The sequence below is a fragment of the Poecilia latipinna genome, unplaced genomic scaffold (genome assembly GCF_001443285.1).
Source record: "Poecilia latipinna isolate Pla-1442-1.1 unplaced genomic scaffold, P_latipinna-1.0 Scaffold1381, whole genome shotgun sequence".
Classification (NCBI taxonomy): domain Eukaryota; kingdom Metazoa; phylum Chordata; class Actinopteri; order Cyprinodontiformes; family Poeciliidae; genus Poecilia; species Poecilia latipinna.
This window is the reverse complement of record NW_015113997.1, coordinates 74,966-100,684: the sequence shown is the minus strand read 5'-3', so window position 1 is coordinate 100,684 and position 25,719 is coordinate 74,966. Positions and strand designations below refer to the sequence as shown.

Here is a 25,719-nt window from a genome sequence, read left to right as displayed (position 1 = left end):
AGTAAAAAAAAATTTTTTTTTTTCAATTTAACAAATTTTTTCAAAAGAAAATCCCCAAACAAAAAAAAAAAAAAAAAAAAACTACCAGTGAAGTGTTGACACATCAGCGTGTTGATTTGATCTTGGGTGTCTGCTCCTGTGAGATGCCTACTGTTTGTTGTAATAAAATGCTGGGGTTTAGACCTTAGATATGAGTTGTCTATACATCCATCACAAGATAAATTTTTCTATTTTTCAAACCTCTACCTCTGAGAGAGAGAAGTGAGCAATGTCACTGCTCTTGCTGAAGAAATAGTGCAAAGATGGAAGTTGGAAACTAGCTTACAAGTAATATAATCTTGGCCAAAGCATTTTGTAAACATTCAATTAAGCAAGCAGAAATCTCAGCTTGTGAAAATTAATATTAGTGTGTTGCATCACACCAATGTATTGTTCTCTGTCGGTATGTCAGACAGGCTTTTAAAGAGTAATTAATGGCTGTTTTGGTGGGTCTTTTGTTTTTTTAAAGCAGAACATGTATATTTATTTATATGTATGATTGTAAATGAAATCAACTTTGAATAGAATAATAATTGGCTCTACTTGCCAGATTTATACAAACAAAAAGGAATAAGAATTTAGTTCCACTCTTGCTTTCGAAGTGCAGACATTTAAAAAAAAGACATACATTTTGAAGGACACAAAAAGGATTTTTTATTTTTGTTTTATGTATCTATTTTAGAAATGTGTATATACACAATGTTACAAAAACAAAATTAAGACAAGGTTGAATTAGTCCAATATGCATAGTGGTGATTCCCAGCAGAGTTGCTGGGCACTCTTAAGTGTTCATCAAAGAGAGCCTGAGGGAACAAACTGTTTCTGTGGCTGTTTGTTTATTCTGAAAGTGCTCTGTAGTGCCGACCCAAAGGAAAAAGTCTTAACTACTTGTGCCCAGGATGTGTGGGGTCAGCTGACATTTTCCTTACACCTAGATCTGTCTAACTCCTGGATGGAGAGTGAAGTTCAGCCCCGACTATTCGCTCTGCTGACCTGGCTGCTCTTTGCAGCTTGTCCGTCTCCTGTTTTGTGGCTGAGCCAAACCACACAATGATAGACAAACTCAGAACAGGCTGAAAAATGGCTGTGTAGAACATGACCAGCAGCTCCTGTAGCTTCTCGCACTTTAGTTGTTTTTATTCCGTAAGCTGCAGTGGGATGTTAAGGTAATGTATATTTTGAAGCTTACCTGAAATGAGCATGGAAGGAAGTAAATGTTTCTGTGATTCTAGTCATACAGAATTCTGTTTTCCTTATTTTTGTGAGATCAGCTGCGAGGCGGCAGACATGGCCTTTGTTTTTGTATTTTTTTGAAATCTGGGCTTGGCTTCAACATTGTGTAGACTAAAGCTGTGTGCAAACCTTGTTCTGCAGCTGTGCCACACAGAGTAATGTTACATTTCCACTTATCTGTCAGAGACATTTTCTTAAAACAAAAGTGATAACTGAAATTGAATTTAAGTCGTAGCTTTGTCAGGTTAGGAGATTGCAATTTCTTTTTTAACCAGGTGTTGTTGTAAATCTGATCACATTATTTATGAACAACATAGATTTGTCACTTTGATTTTTAGTTGTTTACCATAGAGTAAAACACTGAAACAGTTTAAAGAAATACAATTTGTTTTAAGTTTAATGACGTAGTTTTAAGCGTATAGATTAGTGAAATTTTATGTGGTAATAGACTGTCCAGACTTCATGTCTTCGGTGTGTTTTCAAAGACAACAAACACACTGAAGATGGCAAAATAACTCGTATCAAAACAGAATTTCCATTGTAATGTTTAATACTACAGGAATTTAGTTTGTGCAATAAATCATGTGATCTTTTCAGGATGGCATGACTGACGCATACTGATTCTTCATCACTATTTTGTGAGGGTTTCACATTTTTTAAGTGAACTGTCTTGAAAAGGGTGTTATAGAGTTCACTGTCTTCTTTTTTATAATGTGTAAGGCAACATCCTGAAGTTAATTATGCCGAGACATTTTACATCCTAGGTGTTCAGTGTCATTTAGTGTGGATAAACAATCACTTTGTTCTTTCTTAGAGGCAAATTTGAACAGATTGTTGAAATTAGATTTTTGGGGGTATTCTTTTTTTTTTTAACCATATTTTTTCTGTTGATGTTGGCTTATTTCCAGTCAGTTTGTGCATACATTGCGACCAGTGCAGTTAATGATGAACAGAAACACCGGAACACTTTCCTGATAATTCATTTTTATGGATGTCACTGAGTCAATTTATGCTGAGGGTATCTTCAGGAAAACGTTCACCCCGGTGGACAGTAAACTTGTATCTTATCTTCCTGTTACAATTGAGTTTTCTTTTCCATTGTCGCCACATCTTTGCTCAGTATACAACATTTGAGCAAAGTTGAAGGTTTGATGTAATCAACTGTGTGTTGTCACCAGTTCAGGAGGAGTGATTGCTACAAAGATGGTGACACACACTTCTTTCTTTTCTTTTCTTTCATAATTATAAATTTCAGCCATTATTTACATCTGGATTGACATCGTCTGGCTCTTTCTGGTGCAGAATTTTGACTCATGTTTTGCGTGAATCGTGTATGAAATGCGACATGACCATTCAGAATGTGGACCCTTTGGAAACAAACTTATCTGGTTTAGTACCAAAAAGAATAGAATAGTGCAGTTCAGATACGTCTCTTTCTTAACTGCATAATTTTATAACTAGGCATGTAATTGACTTTGAATCTGTCTATATTGAGTATTTCCATATATAAAGTAAATTGGATCCGTCTGTAAAGTTCTTGGTCATTGCATGTTGAGAGTTTAGCCTATATAAGCTAATAAACTTAGTCTGCAAAACATGGTCATCCTTGTATTAGGTTTCTGTACTACTTGATTGGGCTTCTTTATGGCTTTCTATTTGTGCTGCTAAACTTTAAAATATTTTTTCTCTTTAGTGGTAGTTGTTTTTGTGTCTGTTTTAATCTAATTGACTTATTGAAGGTGTGAAACTCATTCTGTTCTTTGCTTTGTAGATCAACTCTTCCGTTTCCTGGAACCCAAGAGCAGTATGAGGTAAGCTTTGAATGTGGGCGCAGCATCTTTTTTTTTTTTTTTTTTTTCCCCAATGAGCTCATGTTGGGTAAGCTAAATTAAAGGCCAGTGTTTCAAATTGAGTAAAAGGAAAAGTTTTTTTGTCTTGTGCATGCAATAACACGTTGTTTTGTTATTGTCAGTGATTTTGTTTTCTTTTTAATTTCCAGGTGTTCATAAAGGAACTTGTGTGGAACCTCTTTGGAGAAGGAAATGATGTGTTTCAAGAAGGGGAGTGGACAAAATCAATTGAGATGTACACAGAAGCACTAAGTATAGCAGACTATGCGGACTCAGAAGACATCTGTGTTCCAACAAGTGTACTGGAGAAGCTGTATGCAAATCGAGCCGCTGCATATCTCAATATTGTTCCAGTAAGTTGGTGTCAGGTGGTTCTAATGCATCATAAGCTGTCTCACTTGAGATGAGCTGCAGGACTTCCTGTTCCTTCACTTTTTAATGGAAGATATATTGGCAAAGAACAACAAAAAAACAAGCTTTCCAAGTGATCATCAAAAGTGTTTTTCTGCATTGTCATTCTGTTGATAACTGGCTGAAGTTATTCACTGAAAACAGAACATTCTGGATATGACAAGAGAGCTGATCAAGTTTTTTTTTATACTGCTTAGCAGACCTAATCACATGGTTATGGGTTAAAATTTGTACACATATTTCATGATTATTAATCTATCACAAAAAAAAGTCAAACGTTTTATCACTTTTTAAACAGTAAAGCTGTTTTTTGAGGCTTTTAAATGGGATCCATCAAAAAATATTTGAGAGAAAAAAAGAGCGACTTGCTATGTGAAGTATTTTGCTTCTTCTGGATTCAACAACATATTTTTCATGTCAGGTAAAACATTTTACTGTTGTCAGAACAAGGCACACCCAAACCTAACTCAAACTAAAGGTAATTAGTGTGATCTTTTACACCATTTTTTTGTCATCACTCATAGGGACTGTATGACCAAGCCCTAGAAGACTGTGAAAAGGCTCTCCAGTTGAATGAGGGGAACTACAGAGCACTGTACAGAAAAGCAAAAGCCTTGAAAGAAATGGGGAGACATCAAGAGGCCTATGAGGCTGTTGCCAAATGTTCGCTTACAGTGCCTCAGGTAAGGACAAATATTTGCACGGTGCAGATTACTAATGTACATCTGCAAGGAATCTACTTGTTGTTTTGGCTCTGTCTGAGGGGAAAAAATCACCCTGACCCTTTGAGATGCAGAATACAGCAGTAACATGGGTACATACTGTTAATGCAACACTGACCTGATGAGGCTGGATGCAGTGAAATTGAGATGCACTGAGAAACAAGATGATGTTTGAAATGAGCTGGTTTTCTACTTGATTTGCCCTGATTAGTGATCCACTGATTGAGAACTTCAAACTCTTTCAACCAGTGAACACAGCTGAGTGCCTTCCCGTTGTGTTGACAACATTCTTCGGTGTTGCTGCTAAATGAAGCGGTCTCTAACTTGACTATTTTCAGGATCAGCAAGGTGTTTATAAGTGAAGATGGAGGAAGAACAGAGATGTAGGAAACTATTTGAAAGGAAACCAGACAGTTCTTTAGGTCATTCATGCTGCTAGAGAATCAGGAAAAAACTTGAATGGAGTCTAACAAAGTTGCTCGATCATATTTTTATAGCTTTCAGCCTCTGTCAGTCATTGAGCATGCTGGATTTGAAAAGGTTGGCAGCTTTATGGAAAATTAAGGTCAGGGTCTCCATTTTCTTGGAACTCTAGCATCTTGTCTCTTACAGGCGATGTGATTTCTCTGCTCCAACTAAAAATACTTAATCACTTCTGGAAGGTAGACTTGAGTAATGCTTTAAATGATGTTCTTGTTTTAAAGCTGTTAGAGATTTGTCTCAAATCGGTGTCGGCAGGTCCAAGCTTGACTTGGAACATATTCTATTCGTACAAAATAAGGACTTCCTTATTTAAAGTACAAAAGTGAAGCATCTGCTGGTTTTTGTCATAAATGTATTTCCTGTGTTTAAAGCATAACAGTAATACACAAAGATTGTTTCACAGCTGCTGTTTTGTCTTCTCAGGATCCCAATGTCACACAGCTGACTCAGGACCTTGCCAAAATTTTGGGGTTGAAAATCCGCAAAGCTTATGTAAGAAGTAAGGTATGTATGAAAGTCAGCTTGACCACACATGATGTCATGAAGAGTTAGTATTTTCTGTCTGACTCATGGGTTTTCAGGAGTAAGATCATTTAATAGGTATATAAATGTCCTTTCCAAACGGTGATCAAAATATATTAACCTCTTAAAAATTAACTTTTTACAGCCTGCCTTGAATGTTTTGCGTGGATCAAGTTATCAAGATGCATCATGTGACAAAGTATGCAACATCAGCTTCATGAGTTCATTTGAAGGAAACAGTTTCCCAAGCAATACATTAATCTATGAAATTTCTTCATTTTTAGTTTTCTCGTGGCTCAGATTCAGTTGAAGAAATAGAAATTGGTAAGTTTTACTATAAAAATGTTTTGATCTGAATGTGAGAAGGAGCTGAGTCAGATCTAATGCTGTCGTATTTTCTGTGTTAGAAGTGCCTCCGTTTGCCCAAGATGGCAGTGTTTTGGCTTCAGGTCCAGCTCCGATCCAACCCCTGGCAGCAGTGCACGCCCCTCTGAATGATTCTGTGGTTGATGAACTTCCTCCTAGCAAAAGTATTTTATCTGTACCCCCATCTGAGCCGCCGGGCTTTGAGTCGGTCTCCCTGCCTGTATCTGCCCCCACATCAGTTCCTCTTTCCATGCACTCATTTGTGAACGGTTGCCGAACCAGCAAGCCTTGTCAGATTCTCGAGCCCAGTCAAGATTTTGACACTGACATAATTGGGGATGACCTGGATGACCTGCTGGACCAAGCTGGCCCTGAACCAGACATGGTTAGTGGGGGAATTTTAATATGAAGGGATATATGGGTCTAGATAGTTTCTTATTTCTTTCAGCTGAACTGTAACTTTTCTGTCATTCATCAGGGTATCCCCACCGTGAAAGGCCCTCTTCCCTTGCCTACCAGTATTTCCTCTGGCAGTTCTTTGTCAAATCCATTCCTGATTCCCTCTGATATAAGCCCTTACCTTCACAATAGTTCACAGCAGTGTACTGTAACTCTGCCTCCTCTCTATAACAAGTCAGGAAGTAGTACTTTGTTTGGTATGGACACTTTTCACTCCTTGCCCTCACCGCTGGACTCATTGGACAGTCTTAGTATATCAGACTACAAAACTGGTATGTTATTTTTTATTTCTTAAAAGGCAAGATGTCAATACAAAATAAATTTAATATCTTTCTTTTTGTTCTCCTCACTCAAATATTTTCAGATTTTGCCCACGGTCCCTTCATTCCAAAGGTAATTTCTCTGTTTAATCAGCAGCTTTTAAGAGTATAATTTTGGAGTAGTTTTTAAATTTCTTTTTAAATACAGCTCAGCAATAAAGATCAGCCTATGGGAATGCCACTAGGTATGCCTGAAGTGAAGGACCTTCCTGCTGCTGTGGATTTAGCAAAAAACCCCTTAGCTGAAACACATGAGTTCAAGCAAGCTTGCTCAATGTGTTACGTCAAAACAGGTGAGGGTTTGTTATGACAGTACAGGTGTCTCCTCCTAGAGTTTCTGTAAGCTGAGAGTGTGTTGTTTCGTTTGGTGTTAAGTTGTTTGTTTTTTCTTGTGCATGCAGGACCTGGAGTGTTGGATTACACTCTTCACACTGAAGATCATAAATGCAAAAAAGATGTATTACTTGGCAGAATAAAGCACATACCTGACAAAACGTGGAAGCTCATTCGACCCAGACCAACAAAAACCCAATATGTAGGACCTTACTACATTTGCAAAGGTAACTTGCATGTACACTTTTCTTTTTCCCCTCGTGATTTTTCTTTTGATTTTTGAATAGCCTTTGTCAGTAATCTAATAAATGTTTATTCTATTTATTTTATCATAATACACCATTAAAACAAGTAGAGGAGCGACCATAGCACATTTTTCTTCCTTGTGCACGGTTTGCTCTCTCTTAAGTCAAGCTTAGACTGAGAGGGAATACTAAAATGTGACCTTACCTGTTTCAGAGGTGGCTGTTGGAAAAGAGTGCCTATACCCAGGCCACTGCACATTTGCATACTGCCAGGAAGAGATTGATGTTTGGACTCTAGAGCGGAAAGGTTTTATCTCCAGGGAACTGCTTTTTGATCCTTTTGGGCCAAACTCAAACATCAGGCTAACTGTTCCCAAGATCTTACAGGAGCATCGTGGAATATTCATGTTTCTCTGTGGGGTTAGTGTTTTAATTTTTTTTCACTGCATTGACATTGGAGTAGGTTGATGTGTTTAGACATAAGGGCTGTCCTTTGTTTTTGTTGTTGATGAGGCAAATATTTTTTTAATTATATTAATTTAAGGGAAAACTGACATGCTAAGGGCCTTGATTAAATTTATTATGTCTGATATGCTTAGATTGTATTTTTCTCTGCTTTATTGGAAATATAAAAACTGAGTATTTGCATCTGTAGATGTAAGACCAAGGTAAAAACCTGTGCAGCTCTATTAGGGATGCTGCTTTTGTGATGTCATAAATTGAATTGAAGGTGCTTAAAGCATAAGACAATAAGCAGGAAAACAGAAAGTACTTGGTACTTTCCTTGAAGAAAGTATTCACATTTTATTAATAAGTGGTGTGTTGAATTATTTATACTCTTCACAGTAATGACTGGGAAATCTTAACACGGCAATCAATCACATAATCATATGACATATAGTTTCTTAGCAGGTTTATGCTTGTTTCCACTTGTGCTTTGAATGTTTATTTTTGATGATCCGTACTTTCAAATCTGAGTTTGGCAGGCCTTCACAATCATTTTTTGCTCCTTTCATGCTCCCCTCTGCCAAAACATGTTTTTGGTCAATTTAAGAGATGACTTTAAGCCAAATCCACTAGGGAGGTTGTGAAAAATTGCAAAGATACAAACTTTTATGCACATCCTCTTCATGAAAGTGCTTCGCAATCTGCCTGTCCACAGTTTTTAGTTGAAGGCCTCCTGAAAATATGCTTTTTAAATGTTGTCACAGTTGGAATGACTTTGGATCAAGAACGACATCAACTTAAATTCTCACCTGCCAAATTTGATTAAGAAAAAAGCAAAAATGTCTGCACTTATCCGGTCATGGAAATTGAGGGTGTCAGAGATCATGTGAGAGGTTGATCCATTAAGTGCTCTGTGGATTAATAAGATAATTTATTTCTAAATGAGTCAACATTTTATGTAAAAATATTCCATGTTAATGGTGGTGTTTTGGCTCCTTTATTTTGATTTAAAGTCCAAAAGAGTTTAACACTCGTCTTCCTTGCTGCCGGACTATTGTGATGAAAATATGGCTCATTGATATGTTTAGAAATCGAGCATATAACATCATCTCAGCTGTGTTGGACTGCTGAGGGGCTTTGTTCTTGTGGACTCCATATTTGTACTTCTGTTTTTTGTTTAAACTACAAGTTTGCATCCAGGAGATTCTAACAATTAACAAAAATACCTCTCTTATATTTATATATATATATATATATATATATATATATATATATCTCAGCAAAAATAGTAAAAGTGTCACAATGTCTATTTCTGTTATAGCAATAACAATAGATTTATTTCAGTTATTGTGACATATTGTTACTGTTCCAACTCTTAATGGGTGCAATATTTTTTTTTATATTATAAAATGACTAACAGTTTATAAATCTACAACAGCTTTTGATCTAAAAAAGTTAGTGTTGTCAAAGTAATTAGCCAAATGATCTGCTTTTTTAAACACTGCTTCATAGCATGCAGTCCATATTTAATGACAGACATGCTAACTCGTAGCAAGCATGTCTTTAAAACAGTTCCAATATAAAAAGTGTAATGGACGGCAGCACTCTGGTAAGTTGTGACTTTTTTTCTTTGGCAAAGGAATAATTTTTAAACTGCCAACTTCATGTCCTTTCGTTTCACTGAGGATAAAAGTTCAGGGGAATTCCCACAGTGTCATATTTAGCTGACTCTGTATGGGGGAGGAGAAGCATTCACTCTCATGTAATTAGTTCAGTGGAAGAAAAATCACATGAATGAAACTGCAACATGCTTAAAGATCTATACAGAAATATACAAATATTACAAATAAACCAATGAAAAAAGACTGAGGTAGTACTTGACCTAAGCATTGGCAATACTTCATTGGTAGAAATTCTAAAGAATCTTCTTAACTAACCTCCTGATATTATTTCCTCCTGATTTGTCTGTTTAGCTAAAATGAACCAGATAATGTGTTATTTGGGAAATTATGAAACTTCCTTAATGCACCCTCTTTGTCTTGCAGGTGTGCTTTGACCACAAACCCAGAATAATCAGCAAGACCAACAAAGATGACCCATCTCTTTGCTCTCATCCGGTGACAAAGCATGACTTTGAGACTCATAAGTGAGTCATTCAAAATTGGCAAAATGCTGTCTTAAAACCTCCTTTCAGAGAGATTCAGAGAAATTTAGAAATTGTGAAAAAATGATCCAATTACCAACTTTTTTTTTTCTATTTTTTTTGTCTCCTCTTAGGTGCCTGGTTCACATTTTGAGGGACAATACAGTTCGTTATTCTAAAATCAGACCTTTGAGTCCCCAGAGTCAGCTGGATCTTTGCCGGCATGAAGTGCGCTATGGCTGCGTAAGAGAAGACGACTGTTTCTACGCCCACAGCCTGATCGAACTCAAGGTCTGGATGATGCAACATGAACTTGGTAAGCAACGTGTCTTACTTTAGCATTTCGCAAGAGATGAATGTCAGTCCGAAATACCATCAATAATTTAAGAAGTCCTACAGTTTGATATGAAACTATTAGAGTATCAATACCAGCTGACTTTGCATGAACTGCAAAGATCTGTAGAGGTCAGGTGGGCGTATTGGAGTCAGATGAGATCAGAATTAAACCATATGGCTGAAAACGGACAGAACACAACATCTGAAGTGTGAAAAATGGCGTGAGCAGCATCATACAATCGCACTACTTGAACTTCCAACAGAAGACGGTTGATTCCATAGTCGGCACCTTTGCAGCGGTCCCTCATACTAAGCATGCATGTAGTGACAGTAAGGAGAAGAATGACACTACAACAGGAACAACCGTTCAGCTGAGCTTGTTTGTCTTAGCAGTCATCTTCTGTGCCCAACTGGAGGAGTCTGTAGGGTCGTTAATGTTCATAATGTGAATTTTTTCAAGTGTATTGATATATTTGTAAGGTGTTATGCTACCAGAAGTCTGAGGCCTTTGTGAGAATGCTGACAAAGATTTGATTTCTTGGAGGGAAAAAAAATGTTTTCACTCACTTTTTTAACTCTTCTTGCAGGTATCACTCATGAAAGTATTGTTCAAGATGCAAAGAAATTTTGGAATGCAACAGCTTCATTGCAAGGAGCACAGGTGGAAAACACACTGCAAAACAATGTATCGACTCATTCTGTTTAACACAGATAAAAATAGCTGCAGTTGTCTAACAAAGTATCTCTGTCTGCAATCGTTGTCCCCAGTTTTCAAGTCCCCAGAGAAGATTTGGCCCTCCAAATCTGAAGATGATGTTTGTTTGTGGTCAGTGCTGGAGAAACGGCCAATTGAGTGAAGCTGACAAAAATAAGAAGTATTGCCAAGCAAAGGCAAGACATACGTAAGTATTTCAATTTCTCTTGGATTGTTTCAAAATGAGCGAATATTAATTGGTCTCTTTCTGATTTTAGGTGGACAAAAGACAAGAGGGTTGTGCTCGTAAGTTCTCATGAAAGAAAAAAGTGGACAACAGTAAGACCACTTCCAACCAAAAAGCCCATCCCATCTCAGTTTGAGGTACACATGCTGCATTGTTCTATTTTGCTGTAGCCTAAATGTGAAGAACACTTTCTTTTTGAGTTTCTGCCTACTGGTAACTAAATGTTTCATTTTAGATTTGCATGCATGTGACAGCGGGCAAGAAGTGTCAGTACATTGGCAATTGCACATTTGCTCACAGTGTAGAAGAAAGAGACCTTTGGACCTACATGAAGGAAAACAACAGTAAGTTTCCTGTGGAGGAGCTCGGCTTTCTCACTTTTTGGATTTCATTAGTACAATCGAATCGCCTTGCAATGCAGCACACTCATTGTACGTCCATCCTCCAGTTCCAGATATGGATCAGCTTTATGAGCAGTGGCTGCAGTCTCAGAAGCCTGGCTGGGGGGAAGAAATGTCCAATAATTCTTTCAGGGAGAACGGCAAACAGATCCACATGCCGACAGACTATGCTGAGGAAGTGGTGAGTTGCAGAGCCAGCTGCCTCTGCACACAATTCATGTTTAAACTGCCAGTTGGCATGTTTGTTCTGGATACATGAACTGTTCAACAGAGAAATGACAGCTTTCATTCCAGGAAGTAAACTAAGAAATAAGCATCCCTCTGATAGACTGTTGCATCTCGATACTGATTTGAAAATATTTTATACCTCAATTTGATTACAAATCTCTACCATTTTGTCAACTTCAGTGGAGTTTTTCATAAGTTTATTTGTACAGCACACTTCAGCAACAAAGCGGGTCAATGTGCTTTATACTATAAAATAAAGTAACCAATTGTGAAACAAGCAATTAACATTGCATTTTGTCAAATGCCATCAAACCATTAAGCAAAGGCAACTTTGAACAGGTGAGTTTTTAACCTTAATTTAAGGAAACTGTGTTCCTGCAGTTTTTTGGAAGTTTCTTTCAGATTTGTGATGTGTAGAATCTGAATGCTGTTTCTCCATGTTTGGTTCTGGGGATGCAGAGTATACCAGAAACAGAAGACCTAAAAGGTCTGTAAGGTTGATATAACAAAAGATCTTTAATGTGTTTGATGCTAAGCTATTCGCTGATTTATAAACTACCAGAAGTATTTCAAAGTTCTCTGAACTACAGGGAGGCAGTGTTAGGACTTTAGGCTCTGTTGTCCTAGTTTTTGTGAGTTCTAGTTTGGTTATTTGCCTCGTAATTAAAGAAAAAAAATTAAAAGCTGATTTCTTTTTCGCAGGCCGGCAATCATTGTTGGTTGTGTGGTAAAAACTGCAACAGCGAGAAGCAGTGGCAGCAGCATATCACTTCAGAGAAACACAAAGAGAGAGTTTTCAACTCGGAGGATGATCAGAACTGCTGGCAGTACAGATTTCCCACAGGCACTTTCAAAGTTTGTGAGAGGTAAGATTATCAGATTAAACAGCTGGTCTATTCCTGGTGCCTTTGTCCTCCTTCTGCAGTTTTTGATGTTTGATGTTGTGTTTCAACAGATTTCTCAAAGGCACATGCACAGAGGATGACTTGTGTAAACTGGCTCATGGAGAGCAGGAGCTGAAAGAATGGATGGAGCGCAGGGAATTCCTTTTGATGAAACTTGCCAAAGCAAGAAAAGACCATCTTATAGCACCAAATGACAATGACTTTGGAAAATACAGTTTTCTCCTTAAAGACATTAAATAATGACATGCTGGAAATATTGACGCTCACTCGCAAACAAGGCAGTATTCAGTCATGAGTCGGGTCTTTTTTTTAAAAGGCCTCTGCTGGGAGCAGGAAGTAGCCTGATCCCAGCATGATTTAACAGAAGGCGTTCAGGACCGTCTCTCTGATTGGTGGGTGGTTTTTCTCTGATCAATCTACAGAGTGTTATCATTAATGGCAAATATTCAGTGTGCGACACCTGAAGCTTTGCTACACATTGTTCAGTAGAAACGCCTGAATATGGTGACAAAAATAGCATGTGTAAACCTTGATCAGAGACATGTTCCAATGCTTAGTTATCTTAAAAAAAATTCTTTTCACAAAACATTTGTATATGTTAATGACCTTTTCTGTTTAAGTATTAAACTACTTAAACTGAGTTGACATTCTTGTGTTTTAATGAGTCAACATAGGTCATTTTCACTTTTCATTTATCTGATGGTGTTACTGGTGTGATGGACACCTTACCAAATAAAGATAAAAAAAATTTTCAAAATCTGAAACTGTGTTTTATTAAGATTTAATATGCCTTAGGCGAACAAGTCACTGCAACTCTGGTGCATGTAAAACAGATATTTACAAATTATGATACACAAGGGGAAAAAAAACAAAAAACGGGTTAAGACATTTTGTATGATGAGAAGAACCTCAGTCACAAACATCATCTAGTCATACAAATGCACCTGCTCTATGCAGCTAGCAGTACTCATCAGCCGTCTGATATTCAGGTTAACACCTGCTGCAGCTCCTCCACCTCCAGCTTCCACATCTGTCTGTGGAGCGCAGCGAACTCCGAGAGGTCTGCCATCTTCACAGCACGGATTACTGGCTCCGGGGAAACGGCCTGGACGACGCCCATCACCATTACATATTTACCTGCAACAGCAGCGGATGATCAATGTGGGCAAAGGTGAAAATGTACAGCAGCTGATTAAGCTTTCGGCTGGGACCTTTAAGTATTCATTTCACGTCTTTTGGATCTACAGTTTTGCAATTTATGTTCAATGTGGAAAAGTAAATCAACTGGACTATTTGAAAACTGGAGGGGTTTCGAAACAGAAATAGTAATTTTTAGGTGGTGATTTATGTAAGTGGTTTTAAAAAAAAGCTGCACAATATATCAAGATGCAACATTGCAAATGCAAGAGAATGCTTACACAGAAACTGGCCATTTGAGAAAAGTAGCTGCTTTTGAGGAAAAAAAATATTTTGGTGGCTGCAATTCAAACTTATTGCATTTTTCTCAGAGTAAAGTTAACATTTATTCTAATAGTTTTGACAGAAATTCTGGCAATTCTAGGCTCAAATATCTTTCTTTCATACTGAATCTCAATAAATCCACTACATAAAGTGTGACTGCTACCTAAATGTCAAAGTTTAAAGTCACTGAATTCAACTTTACAAGTTTTAGATAAACTTTTATTTTATTCATCTTGGTTCATGTTTATGAAAATGCAGTGATGAGTTATGATGGTCAAAAGCAGCAGATTTATCCTAAACTTAGATCACTGTCTGGATAAATATCCTGATTTTTAACATCCTTTTTTTTTTCTACTAGAAGAAAAATAAATATTTTAGGTGTTGCATCAATGTGCATACTTGATCAAACAACTTCAGGGGTTACTTTGGATAAAAATATTCAAGCACCAAGAAATAATGTGAGGATTCATCAAAGTACAGCCTCGATTTATAACTTAATCTCAGCCTGTGGCTCTGCTCGGGTGTTGAGGAAGCCCAGGTTGCTGTAATAGCGACCTTCAGCTTGTCAGCAGTGGCAAGACATTTTGCACCACGTCAACACTTTTTTTCTTCCACTCAACTTTCCATTAATAAGCCCCTGCACAATACCACGCTCCAGTCATTTTCTCAAGCTATTTTGTGGTTTACCTTTATTGCGAAAGGTGTCAATGACTGCCTAATTCTCATCTCCATGGCTACAAACTCAGTTCAGTGTAAATCTCGTTCAATTGTACTTTGTGTGCAATTCAAATTCCCTCAGGAATTAAGAGTTTGGTGTTAGAAATAATACATTTAACAATAAAAACCATATAAATATTTTTAAATTAGATTACTATAATTAGATTTTGAATGACACATGCACCCATATTACCTGGAAGCAAACACGGTTTCCCTTTGGGAATGTTATTGACGCCCTGGACGGCGAAAGTCCCCGTTTCGTCCATCAGCATCACGGTGGTCCCGTCCAACTGGACCTCCAGCACCGTGCCCTGCATCCACACAAGGGACACACGCAGAGTGCGACCCCTGCCCGCTCGGATCACGTATCCCTCCGCGCTGTCGGCTGCACCCCGGATCCCCGCCGCCCTCAGCTGACCTGACAGGACTTTAACCGGCGGGGAACGTTTCCCGTCCTTGCTGCTCTGCTCCAGTTTGGACATTACCGGGCGAATGAAGCCGACTCCAGATGGAGCAGCTCAGACTGGAAAGTTTGTCATTTAATTTCTCACGGCGCGCCAAATGTGTTACCCGGAAGATATAGGTTTTCCTCGTGGGAACAGGTTCCGAGCAGGATTATTTCAAATTAAAAGCATGTCATCTACGTCTGTGTCCATGTAATCTTGTTTGAAATTTGAAATACTTTTAAATTACAGCTAAATACAAGTATCAATTTCACATTTTTGAAAGCGAGACTTCATCCTATGATTAGAGATGCACTTTGACAATACAACATAGGACCAAAAAAATTGTTTTATTAATACACAAAAGTTGTCCCCTAATGACTGTTACCTGGCCAACTGACCAGCAAACAGTCACTGACACTTTTTACAAGGAGAGCAAGCTTTTAAAGACTAATCTTCTTTCATGCATAGTAATGGAAAATTGGGTGGAAGAAAAATTTAAAATACATACACATGTAACAACAGCTGTCAAAGGATTGCAAGGCAAAGCTCATTGAAGATTGAGGAGATTCACAAGGCACCAACTGCAGCTGGAGTCAGTGCTTGACATATTACAGACATATACAGGACCTAATTTACAGCTATTCTTTTTGTGAACACATAAACAATAATCTTAACCCTTCTACTGTGGTTTTGTAGATGCAATTTTGTTTCCTCTTTTCTGTACAAAATTTGGTGAAGCAGAAGAGGTTCTCAGAAAACCTAAAACAAAAGCTCTGTAATTCAAGCACAAATTTGACAATTTTCTCCCCGCTTTTTGTTGTAATGTATAAGACTTTAATTTCAAGAAAGCAAATATGCAAAAAGCAAAACAACTAAGCCAAATTGGAAAACTCCATTTCGGATCTAAATCAAACCTCAATCAGACCCTTATTGTGTTTCAAAAAGCAGGTACAATTCAAAAGGAACCAAATGAGTCAAACAACTCAGGGTGCATTTATTTCATTAAATAAATTTTATTTATTTTTAAGAATAACTGAAGAAAAGTGTTAGCAATTTCTGTACATTTTTTTTTTTTAATTTTCCCTTGGATTTGCTGAAAACATTGATCAACAGGGCTGAGAAATTGTATGCTGCCGCATAGTGCACCTTTAACCTAAAAACAAGATAGTTAGTCCACAGGCATCCGTCAGTTTCCTTCAAAAAGCTTCCCAACTGTTCCTCAAGCCTCACTTTAGTCTCCAGTTTTTTGTTTGTTTTTTTTTTATATATTTTTTATTGGCTCCTCCTCTCCATCCCAGTTCATCATTGTCAAAAAAAGAGGCACATTAGAAATACTGCCATTTTCCAAGGACTGTGTCTTTGATTGCATCGACAAACTGTGCAGGCACCCAGTAGACCCAATACTGAGAGGCTTCCGTTGGACCCAACTGAAAAGCCTGCAGAAGTGGAAGATAAACTGGTGAGGAATTTTGGGATTACAAGGAATACGACAGCTTACCCACATGACTGACATTATTTTTTTTTTTTATGTTATGCCTCTTGTTTAAGTCTTCAGAGAGAAAACCTCAGTGTTACTGAATACAGTGACAAAGGACTGTATGATGGTTCTTATCATTGTGTCTTCAAATCTGTCACAATCCAGACTTCATCAAGCCCACAACCAGTACAAGGAAAAAACATCTTGTTTGCTTGTCTTTGGGCCTACCATCCCACCACTGAAACAATGTTTGTTAGTATACATTATGTGTTCTATCATAATATGAATCCATTTAACAGACCTGGATCACAAATGGAAGACCATTTTGTAGAATTATTTTTTTTATACGATTGCTGGTTTGCTTTAGATACCGGTCTTCCTGCATAACCCAACTGTGATTGAGCTTAAAGTTATAAACTGAAGGATTATTTCTGGGTTTTCTGGTACAGAGTAGACTTTATTGCTCCATCAATCACAGCATACTGTCCAGGACCAGAAGCAGCAAACCACCACATTTGCATTTTTTTTTCTTTTTTCTGAAATGCTGTAACAGAATGCACAACGTACAACATTTAATTCTCTCCCCTCTGAGCTCCTCAAAGCAGAGCTGTGATTCTAGAATCGGATTCAATATTTCTGCTATCATGTATCCGGGTTGTGCTATTGATCAAATGCGATCTAAAACCTGAACCAGTTAAACAAGCCATTTATTCCGTCTGCTATTAAACTTAAAGTGTTCGGTAAGGTAGAGCTGATGATTAATACGTTTTATAAGTCATACATGCACAGATACCAGATATGTTCCAAGAAAAGTACTTCACGGCATAATGACCCTGGTCTGTGATTCATAAAGCAAATCCAGTGGTGGATCATTTCCATATGTGCAAAGCTATGAGACACATATCTTTGACAGAGTTCTTTATAATGCCACACTACTAGTTTTATCTTAAAAGAGCCTTTCCTGAGAATATTCCTCCCAAAAACACTGAAAATTATGACTCAATCTCTGATGCACACAACTCCCTCAAAGCTTCCTTGGAAAAGCTACAACAGCTTTTCACATCCTCAAAATACTTTTTACTTAGAAAATACAGCTGAGCTCCATCCTTTTTCTGTAAGTAAATAAAGCAATCTTACCTTCTGAACTTTTCTGGGCAGTATAGCCCAAACACACATCTGCTAGCTCTGAGTATTAGATTCTTCTTTTATTTTACTTTACAGCTAAATCATAAATCTGACATGCAGAGAGCAACAACAATAGTTACCATCATGTGATAGTCGTCATGGCCTTCGATGGGTTCGGACACTACATTTTTAATAGAGCCCATTGGAACTTTCTCTGTTCTCTCTGCAAGTGAGAAAGCATAAGCAGAACTGCATTAACATAGCCAGCATCTCTGCACCGCTGGGACCTCAGTCAGGAATCATAACGTCACCTTTTGTTCCGATCCACAGCTGATCTTGCTCCAGTTTGAATGTGAGTCTTACTTTTCCTCCGGATTTGTTAAACATTCCGGATAAAGGCACCGTTGGTAATCGTTCCTGTTGGTACGACAAAAGAGCTATTAATCCCTTGTAAGTTTACTTAAAAGACAAAACATATGTTGGACAGCTGTAGATAACTTGAATGAGCTCTAATCGTCACCCCTCACCTTTGCTCCTTTGATAGCTGGCATTATATCTTCTGGTTTACCTTTGTCCAGTACTTTCCTGTGTTGCTGAAGACACAATGCGGGTTTTTAAAAGAATCCATACAACTTCAATATTTAACAGTGCTGTTGAAAAATCTTACCTTTTGCCTGCATAAGGGCTCTTTCTTGTTTTCCTCGGCTTTAACTTCCTGCTGAACAACCTCTTTCGGTGTGTTAACAGCTAATACATCATTTATTGTAGATCCGACCACCATTATTTTTGCCCCGTTTGTAACCTTTATGTCACGTAGCGTCTTGTCCTCTGAAAGCAGTCCTTTGTACATCACTTTTTGCATTGCTGGTGGAAGACCTAAAAACAACGCGAGAACTCCTTCAGTTCTTAGCCGACAATATTTGTCATGAAATGTAACATAAAAGTCATTTAAACAATTTCACACTCCTACCAGTGAGCGCATGGATCCTCTCTTTTAGCTTGGCTCCGGTACTGTCGACAGGAATTTTCAGGTCGTATTTGTTCTTGCTCCAGATAATCTTCAAGTCCACCGTCTCCTGCTTGTCGTCTGCGTCGTCGCCATTGCTAATACTAGAGTCCTGAGTTGTGGCATTTCCTGCATCTGTGAGAGATGTAGATTCCGCGTCGGCCTTTTCCACAGTTTCACCAAATGCCTCGGCTTCTGTTGGCTTTGCCTCAGTCTCAGTGTCCATTACGGCTCCGTCATCTCCTGCCAAAGCATCCGGTTTACATTTATTTACATAAAATGAAACAAGAATTCCTGGAATATATGTCAGCAGAACACTGTGTATTCCAAAGAAAATGTTTATGAATGTTATTTAAGAATAAAGAGTAAAACAAATATTTAGTTACTACAAGTAACTACAGACAAAACACTAAAGTCAGCATAGTGTTATGATCAAATGTGATTGATAAAACTGGGTAAGTTTTAATTTTAGATCAAAGTGTGTGATAAATTTCTAAATCAACAACAAATGCAGATGATTAAGCCCATACCACTTACTGAGCACTGAAAGGGAAACACCTCACAAGAGCTTTACTACTTTTGAGCATAGTCTACAAGAGCTTCAGAACTTTAAATGGTTGGTTATAAAACCAGACAGAAATTTAGAAACATCTTGTGGCAGACAACTCATTTTCATACATAAAAAAAAAATAGTTAAAACCATCCAAGTACATGGCAATGAGGTAAAACAACCAGGAGTTTTTCACCATACCACACGTTTGGCCAGTAATCATAATCCTAATAAACATATGTAGCATGTTATTCTGAAAGGGGAGCTGTAAGTCTATCAATTAAGAATATTTTAACTGATAATTAGAGCAAACACATTTGTTATCTTGTTTACTGATCTACTGATGTCCCGTGAAACACTGAATTCCAAGAGAAAATGTGATTCTGGGCCTCCTGAGTTTGCTGCTTTTGATCAATCAAAGCACTGAACTTTCTGCAAAAAAAAAAAAAAAAAAACATCTGACTAGTTGGTTTACTTTTTGTTTTCCTAAAACCAAATTCTATATTTTTCATGCTATGCAAAAATGTTTCAAGATTACCTTGTATCCTTTATAGTAGCAGTGTGCATATATAGTCAGTGGGTCGTCATGATAATCTATTTGAGTACTGCTTGAGATTCCTCTGCTCATCTGAATATATAAGATATGAGGATGTTTTTTTAGATAACACATTGAAGGTTCCTAAGGTGTAGTTTCGCTTTTTTTCCCTCCTCAGCCGCATTCACTCTCGAGGTCTTTCTAGCTCTTTCTATCGCTTAACATTTAATGAAAGTGACCACAGTGTTTTGTACGATGAACGAAATTTTTTTCAAAAACAAAATAAACAAACGGAAATTATGTAATTATGGCAGACAAAGCAACCAAAACCAAAAACTGAGGATTTTAGCCAAAGTAGTGACATTACCGTGAGCTATTGCATGAGATTCCAGTACTTTCGTTAACTATCTTTAATTGTCTTATTTATGTAATGATAATTTACGGTCAAGTGCTCACACTTGTTAATGCTTTCGACCTTAATAGCAGCTGTCGTCAAATATAGATAAATGTAACTGATGTTAGCTATCGTTAACGTTTGCTAGCAGGACCGCTGCTGAACATTTACAGAAAAAACGTAGCAGAGAAAAGCACATTTACATCACCGTCTAATAATAACAGCATGTTTCAAAGACTAAATTAGACATACGTGACATTTTATTGCTACAACATAAACGTAAACTAAAAATGTTTTGTGTATTTTTGCTAAATTTTCTCTATACCCACCATCCTGCGTCGCCATGATGATTGTGTACAATCTGTCGGTTTGTGGCAAAGAGGATACAGGAAGCAGGATGACTCCGATACCACTAAGTCTAAAATAAGTTAATTATGGCACGCCAATAAATTGACATGGATGGCAACAAAGTGTTAATATAATTTAATTGTTCAAAAATATATATATATAAATATAGTTACGCAAACTTGACTTAGTTAAGCCCTTTGTAGACAATTTATCGTAAAACGGATATGATAGAAACGCGCATGCGTATTTGGAGAACATTTTTCGTGGAAAATGTATAACTATACAAATATATGTAAATTTGTTGTCAGTTTAATTGGGAAAATGAGAACCATCAAATAATCTTTGTTAAAAATAGATTTTTAAAGAAATAATTTGAAACTAAATGTAGACATGTACGTAGTAGTCGCATCTGGAAAACGTGGATGTGAAGGCGGAAGTAAGTGGCAGTGCACACTCTTGTTATTTTGCGCATCTTTGCACTGTAGCAGCCCAGACAGACATCGAACGATGGAACTTTTAAATCTTCTTTTTCATCTTTGAAAATATCTTGGAATTCAAAATAAAATCAGATGTTTTTGCCAGCAGCTTGAAAATATAAAAAAGCCATACAACTATTTCAAAAAAATGACAATTATAGACACCCTACTGGAATAATATCTCAATATCACTTCTTTGCTTTTAAACCCTTTGGATTCTCAAAACTGAAAGCTAAATAGATTCACAATACACAGAAGAGTATATTGTATAAATCTCAGATTACTTTGTAACACAATAATTGTTTTGTAATTGTTGAAGTTTTTATTCATGTTTTTGCAAATGTCCAGTAATTTTCATGAAGGTACGTTCCCCGTGGCGACCTCCGGACGGCAGCAAACACAAATCAGCCTAAATTACCACAAATTACTCGGACAGAAGAAGAGGCAGAACCCAGAGCAACTACCGTCCTCATGACGACGAAAGAAAAAGTCTGAGTGAAAAGGAAAATGAGCGGAAAAAACTGCTTGTAATTAAAGTCACAAGTTGTCATGTGTACTCTGTATAATAGGAAGGAAGTGTTCTCGTGTACAGTGCTTCACTGTTGCTTTCTATTTGCATCTTATCAGTGGTGCTCTGGTTGCTGTTTGCGAATAAAACTGTAACTAAGCAGTTAGTAAACTTTGTAAAAAATGGAGACACTCGGGTCCTCCAGGATTTAAGAGTTGTAGGTGGAATTGATCGACAGAGGACGTTAAAAGCACTAATACTTATAATGTATTAGGAGGGGAAAAAAGAAGACAGAATGGCAGACAGAAGGACTTACAACGTTGTGGTTTTGGGTGTAGGATTTCTGTTCATTTTCACCGCCTTCACCACCTGTGGGAACGTTGAAGTAAGTTCAAAAACCATCATCTGTCTACCATGGTGCTTTTAGTTTGCAGTGTGGATTCCTCAAACGCTAGTTTTGCAGATTGAAGATGTATTTTAATCAAAACAATGTCTCAAAAACGAAATCTTGTGTTACAAATCAACACGACCAACCTCGCAGCTATTATTTATGTACTTTTTTTTTTCAAGTTTATTTGATAGGGACAGACACACATTGACATGGACAAACTGAATAAAACATCTTCCCATGTTTGCATCATGGTGCAATAGCAACAGCTAATTCGCAGCACTTGTCCCTAGATGGGCTTTTAAAAAGTAACTCTAAAAATTGAAAATGTAAGGTAGCCATGCGTTTTATTAATGAAAGCATAAATAAGAAAATCGGTCTGCTGCTGTTTTTTGTAAAGTGAAGGAAATGGGAGTCAGAGGAGTTAGTCAGGCGCATCTCGTGTTTCTGATTTTCTTCAATGGTCAGTGAAATTATCGAACAGGATGAATGACCTGAGGCTAAATAGGCTCTGAACTCTTTTAACAACCCTAATTCAGTTTTTTCTTGAATTTTTTTTTCTTTCCTTTCAGCAAACTGTGGTGAAAAGTCTGAACAATTCATCTTTCAGCGGAAGTGGTTACCACAGGTAAAAGAAAGAAAAAAAAAGTTTATTTCACCAAATTCAAAACGTATAAAGATGCAAACTGTATTTTCTTTACTTCTTCTGCAGTCTAGGGATCATCTACGGAGTTTTCTCCTTCTCCAATCTGCTTGCACCAACTGTTGTTACAGTTATTGGAGCGAAGCTGACCATGTTTTTGAGTGGCCTACTTTACAGGTAAACTTGGCTGTGCAGAGAAAGAGAAATAAGGAGGACACAAATGCTTAAAACATGTGGCTCATGGCTGTGCTTTTGTTTAGTGGTTACATTGCAGTGTTCATCACGCCCTCTACTTGGTCATTTTACCTGACCTCAGTTCTCATCGGTGTAGGAGCGGCATGTAAGTTCCCATTTCATAAATTCTCTCCCTATATTTTGGTTAGTTCTAAATTTGTATTGGAAGGTTTGTTATTCCTTCTTCTTTGTGCAATGCACTGGTACAATTGAAGCAAACCAGACCCTCAGCATGATGCTACCACCTCCATGCCTGACATGGCTCAGTGTTCTCGTGTTCGAAAGACTCATCTAAACATAGTTTTTCTTATATTGACCAAACAGCTCAATTTTTGGCAGCAAATTTTAGTTGCGCTTGAAAGTGTCAGTTTAAAAACTTCACTTCTCCATGGACAGAGATGGCGGACTCTTCCAGTTTCTAATAAATGTGCCGCAGTCTTTTTGGCTTCCCGTCTGTTCTTAAGCATCTTAACCAATCTCCTTCCTTCGAGAGCGACAATTTGTTGCAGATGTTTCCGGCTCAGGCCCAGTTGGGTGTACAAAAAGGACAATAATATGAAACACACACAAAAGGGGTTCCGAAATGGACATATTGGTATTGAATATAGAAATAGAAAGGCTATGGCAGAACCTCAAATCTGTTGGAAAATTTGGAGACTGTGCTCAAGCGCAAGGTCCATCTCAAAATTATAGAAAGTATAGAAAAGCTCTCAATAGAAATGTGGTCAAATATCCAGCCAGAAACTATCTTGAAAACCTAAAATGAATCTTTCCCAATAATGAGTTTATGTAAACTTTTCACCGACCCTATATTTATAAAAATATAAAGACCTGAAGCAGCTGTACGTTTTGTATTTTTCTCTAAGCTTAATTGCTCTCACTGAGAAATCGTAGTGAAACAGCATACAGGGTATTAAGAATAGCTGAAGAAACTTAAAGCTTGTAAATAGTTCAGCATGCTTGCCTTGGGCTAGCGCAACCCATGGAAGCTCTGTTTGTCTGCGGTAAAAAAATAAATAAAATAAATAATAATAAAAAAAAAGAATCAAAGTTGTGGTTAATCATGCGTGCAGGGATTATTGCGCCTGGAATACGACGATGCTATAAACAGTGTATCCTGAATTAGAACTTAAATGGGTTAGGAACTGTATCTCCAAGTAACACAGAGCGTCTTGAGTTTACTCATAAATGTTGGTCAAAATACAGAGAAGACCGTCTATTTAAAGGAGAAACACACACAAAAAAAATAAATTTGGAGCAGTTGTTTTTAAGTTTTCTTATTTAATGCTGCCTCAAAACACTGCAGTGAGTTGCATTTTTTTATTATTATTATTATTTTTTATGTTTTGGTCACTGAATATTTGAATGCATTACTTACTTACACACCCGCGTCATTTATCCCTTCTTGTCATCAACTGAGTGGTGACTATCTTTTTCCTCCATCTCTGCGTCGTGCAGTGCTCTGGACGGCGCAGGGACACTTCCTGGTGGAAAACTCCGAAGCCTCCACCATCAACAGGAACACCGGGTTGTTCTGGGGTCTACTGCAGTGCAGGTAAGCTGCACGTTACACGCCAGGCCCAGTCAAAATGGGAATGCATGCATGCTGCAATTCTGGTCCATACTTTAAGGTTTGCTCAGAACACATATTATTTCGGAACTTGAATTATTGTACATGGAAGAATTAATGTGAGAGCAACTTTTGTTGTATTTGGGAATTTCATAGCAGTTTTTAATTAGTCCACATTGTATAATGTGTTCCTAAAATTGGAGGAGCTTTTATTTTTCAATGTTTTCTTAATTCTTAATGCTAAGTCTTTACATTTATCCAGGACTCAGTTGTACTCAAGCTGCCAGAATTCCTGTCCAGAACACATTACGTCTCGGCAGGATATGTTTCTTTGCTCTTCATTTACCATAATCAGATTTTAATAAAACACGTTGCTACCGTTAGTCTCTTTCTCTGTCTGTCTGTCTCTCTCTCTCTCTCTCTCTCTCTCTCTCTCTCTCTCTTTCTTTCTCTCTGTTAAAACTAAACACATCAAAGCTCCTTAAAAGCGCAGCGAGCAAGATTTGGCCCTTTTCGTTCCTTGGATTTGGCCCATTTCTCATGCACGCTGGCTTGGACAGCTAATTTGTGTTTGCTCCAATTTGCAAATTGAATTAGTATTATAATTACATTGGCTGTCACCTGTGCCAAAGCTCCCAATAGGGCAATGCTAATCTGACTCTGCAGGGATGATCGCGGCCATAATAAACTTATGATTCAGTCGCTCACAGGCTGCAAACACAAACACAGAATGTCACTGTTAGCAGTCATGAATAACCTCTGCTTCTCCTCACCGGGGTTCTTGGAAGGAGACCACATGTATATGGATATTTAATCAAAGACAGAAATAGATGTAGATATTTAATGGAACTTTTTTTTTTTTTTTTTTTTTTTTTGGAAATCTCGCTTATTTATGTGAAAACCTCACCACGGGCAGAGACTCATTATTTCTAAAAATAAAATTAACATTTTCTACCACTCAAAAATATTTTTTTTCAAATGGTTCACTTAACATCTTGCTCATAGTTTTTTTTTTTTTTTTAAATTACACTAATCCACCAAGTGGAAAAACATCAATTAAAGGTCACAGATTTTAAGCTCCAAAAAGCAGAAAAGAGGCTTGATGCCTACAGATTATGGGTTATGTTTAAAGGATAAAACGCTTAAAACTTACACAGACCGGTTATAATTATCATGAAAGTTGATGAGATTTTTTTTCCTCATTCTTAAATTGCCTGCATAATTATTAAGACATCCGTGAGAACAAGGAAGTCATATTATTCAGTCACGGCCTGCTGCCTGAAAAGCACCTTAAAAATGAAAAAGACAAATAGTCACTTTTAAACAAGTAGAGTTCTGGGAAAATTAAGGAATCCCTGTAATTTCCATTTTTACTCACACAACTGGCAAGATTTTTTTTTTTTTTTTTTTTTTTTAATTTTTGAAAAAAAAAAAACAAAATGTTAAAATTTTTTAGG

The 25,719-nt window shown here is 37.4% G+C and overlaps 4 protein-coding genes across 4 annotated transcripts in view; 2 read left to right on the top strand and 2 right to left on the bottom strand.

Moving 5' to 3' along the window:
- Positions 1–13,025, top strand: part of zc3h7a (zinc finger CCCH-type containing 7A) — an 18,231-nt gene extending 5,206 nt beyond the window's left edge. Inside the window, exons 3-23 of the mRNA XM_015056403.1 lie at positions 3,044–3,083; positions 3,272–3,475; positions 4,058–4,216; positions 5,162–5,242; positions 5,406–5,459; positions 5,545–5,584; positions 5,668–6,011; positions 6,105–6,357; positions 6,450–6,478; positions 6,554–6,698; positions 6,807–6,965; positions 7,198–7,403; positions 9,476–9,576; positions 9,708–9,889; positions 10,497–10,570; positions 10,678–10,811; positions 10,882–10,987; positions 11,086–11,194; positions 11,299–11,432; positions 12,182–12,345; positions 12,435–13,025. Of these exons, the coding sequence (XP_014911889.1) occupies positions 3,044–3,083; positions 3,272–3,475; positions 4,058–4,216; positions 5,162–5,242; positions 5,406–5,459; positions 5,545–5,584; positions 5,668–6,011; positions 6,105–6,357; positions 6,450–6,478; positions 6,554–6,698; positions 6,807–6,965; positions 7,198–7,403; positions 9,476–9,576; positions 9,708–9,889; positions 10,497–10,570; positions 10,678–10,811; positions 10,882–10,987; positions 11,086–11,194; positions 11,299–11,432; positions 12,182–12,345; positions 12,435–12,624 (2,908 nt within the window). The 3' untranslated portion in view covers positions 12,625–13,025. The remainder of the gene's footprint in view (positions 1–3,043; positions 3,084–3,271; positions 3,476–4,057; positions 4,217–5,161; positions 5,243–5,405; positions 5,460–5,544; positions 5,585–5,667; positions 6,012–6,104; positions 6,358–6,449; positions 6,479–6,553; positions 6,699–6,806; positions 6,966–7,197; positions 7,404–9,475; positions 9,577–9,707; positions 9,890–10,496; positions 10,571–10,677; positions 10,812–10,881; positions 10,988–11,085; positions 11,195–11,298; positions 11,433–12,181; positions 12,346–12,434) is intronic.
- Positions 13,026–13,143: 118 nt separating this feature from the next.
- rmi2 (RecQ mediated genome instability 2) lies at positions 13,144–15,899 on the bottom strand. Its single transcript, XM_015056407.1, has 2 exons — positions 14,756–15,899; positions 13,144–13,521 (listed from the first exon to the last, which is right to left on the bottom strand). Exons 1-2 carry the CDS (start codon positions 15,042–15,044, stop codon positions 13,370–13,372), a joined length of 441 nt encoding a protein of 146 aa, XP_014911893.1. The 5' UTR covers positions 15,045–15,899; the 3' UTR covers positions 13,144–13,369.
- A 358-nt stretch (positions 15,900–16,257) lies between these two features.
- On the bottom strand, positions 16,258–20,601 carry ubfd1 (ubiquitin family domain containing 1). The gene is made up of 7 exons (XM_015056406.1): positions 20,425–20,601; positions 18,581–18,859; positions 18,278–18,486; positions 18,138–18,203; positions 17,922–18,027; positions 17,751–17,833; positions 16,258–16,444 (listed from the first exon to the last, which is right to left on the bottom strand). Exons 1-7 carry the CDS (start codon positions 20,438–20,440, stop codon positions 16,334–16,336), a joined length of 870 nt encoding a protein of 289 aa, XP_014911892.1. The 5' UTR covers positions 20,441–20,601; the 3' UTR covers positions 16,258–16,333.
- Positions 20,602–21,338: 737 nt separating this feature from the next.
- Positions 21,339–25,719, top strand: part of LOC106962173 (UNC93-like protein MFSD11) — an 18,085-nt gene continuing 13,704 nt past the window's right edge. The window contains exons 1-5 of the mRNA XM_015056405.1: positions 21,339–21,812; positions 22,388–22,443; positions 22,528–22,635; positions 22,719–22,798; positions 24,151–24,247. Coding sequence (XP_014911891.1) covers positions 21,723–21,812; positions 22,388–22,443; positions 22,528–22,635; positions 22,719–22,798; positions 24,151–24,247 — 431 coding nt within the window. The 5' untranslated portion in view covers positions 21,339–21,722. The remainder of the gene's footprint in view (positions 21,813–22,387; positions 22,444–22,527; positions 22,636–22,718; positions 22,799–24,150; positions 24,248–25,719) is intronic.

Bases quoted from the DNA above. Each gene is read 5' to 3' on its own strand.
- ubfd1 (XM_015056406.1), bottom strand. The intron at 18,028-18,137 runs GTGAGGGGTGAC...TCGTACCAACAG, and splicing joins CAGCTATCAAAGGAGCAAAG to GAACGATTACCAACGGTGCC. The intron at 17,834-17,921 runs GTGACGTTATGA...TCTCACTTGCAG, and splicing joins GCTGTGGATCGGAACAAAAG to AGAGAACAGAGAAAGTTCCA.
- rmi2 (XM_015056407.1), bottom strand. From the start codon at position 15,044: ATGTCCAAACTGGAGCAGAGCAGCAAGGACGGGAAACGTTCCCCGCCG. The intron at 13,522-14,755 runs GTAATATGGGTG...CTGCTGTTGCAG, and splicing joins GAAACCGTGTTTGCTTCCAG to GTAAATATGTAATGGTGATG.